Genomic DNA, 7,121 nt, shown 5'->3' with positions numbered 1-7,121 from the left:
TGGCACATTAAAAGAAATTTTTTTTATAATCATTTTACCTACATAGTAGTCAATTTGGGCTTTGTACTTTTTCCAGTGTCATGAAGAAGAAATTGTAAATTGTAGGTACTGTAACAACGATATCAAAGATTACAATGTCAATGTATATAATTTAACCTATGAAGTGTCAAAAACATGTCAGAGCCAGGGGTGAAATCTTCAAATTGCTTGTTTTGTCCAACCACCAGAACCATATTTTTTTATGACCACCTGACAATGGATTGTTTTGGAAGGGTACATAAATTAAGATGATCAACATGGTAAACATGTTCACCATCTTCCATAAGTAATAATTAAGCAATGCCTGCTCTGCAGCATGTTCATTGCTGTGCATGTTAAGCATGCTGACATTAGCGTTTAGCTCAAAGCACAGCTTTGTGTATCGAGTGATTAACTGATTGTTTTTATTTTAGTATTTTGGAAGCATTTTTAAACCTTTATCATATTGTAAACATTAATGTGCTGAGTGGAAATACAGCGGAGAGACAGATCACATACGAAATGCCTCAGGCCTCTGCTTTTTAATCCTATCTGGCTCATATATCTTTATCACACTGTGACATGCTTATATACACTATTGAAAGCTATAAGCTACATGCATACCACATGTATCCCTGCTCTCCCTCTCTCATTTTCATTTTCTTCTTCTCTCTAGCATGTTCACTAAGTCTTTGTGCTCTCTTCTACAGCATGCACAAGGCCAAGGGTTAGTGCAGGATAAAGTATTACAGAGTTACCGGCTGGGTAAATCCCCTTGGGGAAAGGTGATGAGTCAGGTAGATCTGCATGTGTGTGATAGAAGGGACACACAGGTTTAGTGATAGGCTCGTTGAGGGAAACACTGGCTGTCTGCAGCGTGGTTAGGTGTACGATATTCTTTGTTTCTGTAGCGCTGGAGGAAGAAGAAATTCACATCCTGTCTTCCTCTTATCTGGAAATCAGTCTAATATCATCTGCTTCTCTGCTACTTTCCTATTTTCTGTGCTATCTGGACCTCATTTCCAGAGGCTGGCCTCCCTGTAACACTTTCTCTCTGTAGATTTTGCTCACTTTTTGCCGCAATCATGATGGACGATAGTGGCATGACCACACTAGTGGCCAACTATGCCTACATCTCAGCCCGCGGGGGTAATGATGGAGCTCTTTCAGCCAACCGAGACAAGAAGTACCACGCCCGCCTCAAGCTGCCTCACATCACAGTATGTGAAGGCCTGCAGGAGACTTTAGACCTGGGCTTTCAAACAGTCTGTGTTGAGCAGCCCATTGGCAAACGTCTCTTCCAGGAGTTCCTGGACACCAACAATGAGTACAAAGGCCCCTGTCACCTGTGGAAAGATATTGAGGAATACAACATGGATGAAGATGAAAATCGAGTCAACAAGGCGAGCAAGATCATTTCCCAGTACATGGAGCCTGATGCCGAGTATTTTTGTCCTTTCCTTCCAGAAAATGGCATCACAAAGGTCAAAGAGAAACACCAAGAGGCTGGGGATGATCTTTTCAACGAGACCATGGACAGCGTGATGGACTTTCTCAAGGAAGTGCCCTACGCTTTCTTCCTGGAGAGCATGTATCTGAAAAGATTTCTGCAGTGGAAGTGGTTGGAGAAGCAGCCCATGAAAGAGGATTGGTTTTTGGATTTTCGTATATTGGGGAAAGGGGGTTTTGGGGAAGTGTCTGCCTGTCAGATGAAGGCCACAGGGAAACTGTATGCCTGCAAAAAGCTCAACAAGAAGAGGTTAAAGAAGAGAAAAGGTTATGAGGTAAGGAATCAGATCGGATCTCACCAGAGAAAGAGCAAAAATCTGGACATGCAACATAAGTTTGCTAGATTATGGATCTACAAGTAGCACAATACTATAACTCAGTTTGCAGTTTGTGCAGTTGTAGTCTAGTTTGTCTCTACAGGCCTTCTATGACCAGTGTCTGTGTAATCCTTTGTCTAAAGAACAGTCAGTAACTAGATGGAGCCTTGCAGACGTTGTTAGGCACCTTCGGCTTATATGATTAGTGCCCTCAGCATTGGAACATTTTGATCTCCTTATAAAGCACAGATCCTGCCACGTTTATAAAATGGTACTACATTTTGATGCTGGTGTAGCAGGTTGCTCAAATTCTATTCGATAAAACACGATCAATGTAACGCTAGTTACACTGAGTACAGGCCTAACATATGTGTTATGGGAGAAACGGACAACTACAAACTGCTGAAACTACATTGCACATTGTACACCACACTGACAATATTGTCCTACGACTCATTGACACTCAATAATGAGAGTGCGGCTGAAGTACTGATACTTGCTTAGCCTCGTTTTTCTGATAACATTCAATATTTTGCAGCTGAGCAGCCATCTTTCACTTGTAAGACATTTTAATTAGACCCACAACACTTCAACACACACACCATCAATGTTAGCTGCTTAAACTTAAATTGTTGCCTAAGTATCACATCATGTCTGCTATCCTTTCCCATCCTGTAGGGGGCGATGGTGGAGAAAAGGATCCTGGCACGAGTTCACAGCAGGTTCATTGTCTCTTTGGCTTATGCCTTCCAGACAAAAACAGAGTTGTGTCTCATCATGACCATCATGAACGGAGGAGACCTGAGGTTAGATCTTCTTCTTCCTCTTCACTCAATGACACACTGACCACAACATCTATTTTAATCTTTAATACCTTTGATCCTACATTCTCTCAGGCTCTGCCAAAGGAGTCCAAGAAACCCAATATTAAGAATTCACATTAAATAAAGGGACTGTGCATTTAAATTTAGATTTGGTTTCTCCATGCCATGAGTCCGCACATTGCGTTTAATTCTTGCATAAACATGTAATTATACTAGAATTATCATATTTGGAGCAAAATGTCCTCCCTCGTTTGCCACTAGGTATCACATTTATAATGTGGATGAGGACAACCCGGGGTTTGAAGAGTCGCGGGCCTGTTACTATGCTGCTCAGATCATCCAGGGCCTGGAGCACCTCCACCAGAAGAGGATCATCTACAGAGACCTTAAACCAGAGAATGTGCTGCTGGATAATCAAGGTCAGAGTGTAAACTTGTGTATTCTCGACCATATCGACTAATCTATATTTTGTCTCAGAGTTCAGTGATTTATGGGATACTCAGTTTTGGACCACTATAATATATAATTAAAACAAGAGTTTGATTGCTTGTTTGCTTTTTTTTTGTCTAGAGTGTTTCTTATGTTTATCTGTTAAATATGTTTGAGGCAAGCAAAACTTAGCTCCCTCATTAATATGTTACATTTCCTTTGTTAAATTGTGGGTTTACAGGGCGACTTCCTGGAGTATTGAGCAGAGCTAGGGTTTGTCCGCCAGTCCTTATGCCAATGTCCACTTTACTAACCATCTCCTGGCTCCAGCTTCATTATTACCACACAGATATGGCAGTGGTGTTGATGTTGCCTGTTAATCGCATTTAACCAAAATGTCAAACTATTCCTCGAAAATGATTTGATTGAAACCCACATTCACTTGCAAACACTACAACAGATGTACTACTACAACTATCACCACCCCTACTACTACTACTGAGAAGAAGAAGAGTTTATATATATATATGTATATATAGCACCTTTAAAAACAGAGTTTATGATGTACTTGGACAGACAAAACAAACTATACTGAGAGCAAACAAAGAAAGACAAAAATAAAATTTGGGAAAACAATGACGTGAACAATAGCTATTGGCAAAAGAATAAAAAGATAAATACATGAATTAATAAAATAGCTTTATCTCCTCAGTCAGGTTGTTGCCATGAGGGGCCCAGAAGAAGAGCCCCATCTGAGGATCTGTGAACTGGCTCATGATGCCAGACCTAGACGTGCTTTAAAGGTGATCAGCAAAATGTTAAAATCAGTTCTAAAACAAAGCAATGGAGAGAAGCTGGGATTGGGTTGGAAGCAAGAGAGTTACTTTTGGTTAATGCCAGAGAGGGAGGAGTTGCAGTATTCTTGACTTATATTGAATAAATTGATATTTCATAATATGTCCTATTCTTGGCCTCCTGAGGTCAAAACATATAAACACAGGCATGCTGGTCTGTAAAAACACACACACTTCACACCTACAGAACACTCTGTGTCTTACTTCTAACACAAGGACGTCTTTCAGCCATCATGCTGCTACAGGTTAACGAGTCAGAGACGTCAACATTCATATCTGTGACGCGCACAGCTCTTGACTTTACCCTTTTGTTTGTGCTCACAGGTAATGTCCGTATCTCTGACCTTGGTCTGGCTGTGGAACTGGCTGAAGATCAGTTTAAAATCAAGGGCTACGCTGGGACTCCAGGTACGATCGAAACAATAATCACTGACATTCACCTGCTCGTGGCTTACAGCAGGATCTGTGAACAAGGCCCACACCTACAAAACCAACAGCTCTACAGTATTTACTCTCACTCTGTAATTATTCTATGACATTTACCTTATCCCAGGTAATACCACAAAGTACAGTGTGCAGGCTGTACAGCTGCCATTACAACCAACCAGTGTTACCTGAATGACTGGACTCAGTAGTAGACGAAGGACACAGATCTTAAGTCAAAGTAGAAATGCCACAGTGTAGAAAATCATAAAATATACTTAAAGTACCGAAAGTAAAAGTACTCATTATGCAGAATGGACCATATCAGAATAATGTATATTATAATACTGGATTCAAATGGTTTATGCATTACTGTGTGCATCAGTTTAATGTTGAAGCTGGGGAAGATGTGGCTAATTGTAACTACTTTATAAACTTTATCTACTATGTACTTTGTGAATTTTCCGCAGGGAATCAATAAATATTTACATCTATACATCATAGTTTTAAGGGGTATAATATTTGTACAAATCACCTTTACTTTTTTGAAAATCTGTTTATCGATTTAAATTAGAAATCGATCTCTTTTCTCTCATCTGCAGGTTTCATGGCTCCGGAGCTGCTGAAAGGAGAAGAGTACGACTACTCTGTAGATTATTTCACTCTGGGCGTCACTCTGTATGAGTTTATGGCTGCTAAAGGACCCTTCAGGGCCAGAGGAGAGAAGGTAAAAACACTGTGTATGAAGTTGTATCTCACTCTACGTTTTTAACTCTTTTTAAAAGATTGTGTGTTTTTGTTTGGGCTCAGTTTTTTTCTGCCTCATTCCTCACAGTCTTAACTCTTTTTGTCATGTGATGTTTAAACCAGCTTTTACTAAACTGGTATGATAATACAAAAGCTGTTTTTTTTAAGAACTGATGGCTCATATCTGCCCACTTGTGGCCTGATGCTGATACTGCTGTAAAATAAGACGCTCTGACCTCCATTTTACAAGTGGTGGAAGTGTTCTTTTACTTAAGTAAATGTAATAATAGCTATCTATAAAAAGACTTTATTATGAGCAAATTCATTCAATGTTTCAAAGTACACAAGTATTAGTATTTGTACTTAAAATATAAAATATAAAAGTACTCACTGGGCACTACTAACTAACTAATTTATATACTAAGGTTAGAGGTGATAATTTACACAGTTATTGATGATAACTGTGTAAATAATCCAGCGCCTTTCGCCTTCTTGCTTTGTGGTTCAGACTCTCTCTCCATTTCCCAACACTCAAATTTTGAGTGCTGTGCAGGTAAATGAAGAAAAATTAGTGCGGATATGGTTAAAGTTGGACTAGTACAACATGTGCAGGTTTTAAATGTACAAACTTGTGTACAAACTAATGTGCAAATCTCTTCTGCTCTTTGTGTTGTTTCAAGGTGGAGAAAAAGGTGGTAAAGAAGCGAATCCTGAATGATGCAGTGGTATATCCAGAGAACTTCAGTGAGAACGCCCGGTCCATCTGCGAGGGTCTGCTGGCCAAAGAGGTCGACAAGAGGTTCGGCTTCAAGGATGGAACATGTGACGAGATCAGGATGCATCCCTTCTTCAGCGAGATCAACTGGAGGAAACTGAACGCAGGTCAGTTTTAGACACAGACAAATCAGTCGTTTCACAAAATACACATTCTCTCTGTCATGATATTGTTTTTTTTTCTGAAGTTTATTTATTGATATCATTGTAGATTATGTAGTAAAAGACAGGAAAGTAAGAACACAGTGCTTGACGTCGACATCTTCCTGTGTTTTCTCTCCACAGGGATCCTCACACCTCCTTTTGTGCCAGACCCTAGGAGAGTTTATGCCAAGAGCATTGGCGATGTTGGGGCCTTCTCCACGGTTAAAGGCGTGCAGGTGGAAGAAAAGGACAGGATGTTTTTTGATGAGTTTGCCTCTGGGAACATCTCTATCCCCTGGCAGGAGGAGATGATCGAGATGGGGATCTACGGGGAGCTCACAGTCTGGGAAGCCAACGGCTCTTTGCCCAATGACCTGCGACCTGACTACATCCCGGAGCAGCCGCCCAAGTCCTCCACCTGCTCGGTGTCGTAAGAGACTATGATGCAGGGATTATTTTATATAAACTGTTTGCTTATCAGGCAGTCACACTTTATTTTTAAACACTTTTCATACATGATTTCAGCACAGATTAGATGTGGAATGAATGTTATTGAAGATGATAAAGTCACCAGCAGTGCAGCTTTAATAGATTTTACATCCTATGTAAGTATTCACAGTTCAGTTATTTTATTTTTCCTTTCCTACTATTCACGACAAACCCAGAAAGTGCAGATCTCTGGTTTTATATGACTGCCATTTGAGCTGACAGCTCGGTGACATGACACATGCATAACTGTAAACACAATATATAATTGTTTTGCGGCCTCAGAAGTGTAAATAAGTTTGTACCCATTGCTGCAGAGATGTTTATCAATGTAAATAAATACTTTTTTGCCATTAAAATCACCATGTTCTGTGTGTGACACGAGTTACAACGGATACCAATGGGGCGTTTTTATAGCTAATGGTCCAGCAAAATGTATCAATGAACAAATTTACTATTGTAATTTAAAAAAATAATATATGCCAACCTTTGATTTATACATTTAAAGAGATGTTGACTACTTAAGGGTGGCAAATAAGAGTTACTTTTTTTTTTTTTTATCAATTAACAGAATTCATACATCACTTATTTTAATC

General features: G+C 39.7%; 1 protein-coding gene across 1 annotated transcript; it reads left to right on the top strand.

Annotated features, from left to right (window-relative positions):
• Positions 1-828: 828 nt before the first annotated feature.
• Positions 829-6,817, top strand: grk1a (G protein-coupled receptor kinase 1 a). Its single transcript, XM_010732072.3, has 7 exons — positions 829-1,802; positions 2,523-2,650; positions 2,930-3,087; positions 4,276-4,359; positions 4,977-5,101; positions 5,802-6,003; positions 6,181-6,817. The coding sequence occupies exons 1-7, from the start codon at positions 1,104-1,106 to the stop codon at positions 6,471-6,473; spliced, it is 1,689 nt and encodes a 562-aa protein (XP_010730374.1). The 5' UTR covers positions 829-1,103; the 3' UTR covers positions 6,474-6,817.
• Positions 6,818-7,121: the final 304 nt, after the last annotated feature.

Source organism: Larimichthys crocea, chromosome VIII (genome assembly GCF_000972845.2).
Source record: "Larimichthys crocea isolate SSNF chromosome VIII, L_crocea_2.0, whole genome shotgun sequence".
Classification (NCBI taxonomy): Eukaryota; Metazoa; Chordata; class Actinopteri; family Sciaenidae; genus Larimichthys; species Larimichthys crocea.
This window is presented reverse-complemented; position numbering and strand designations above follow the sequence as displayed.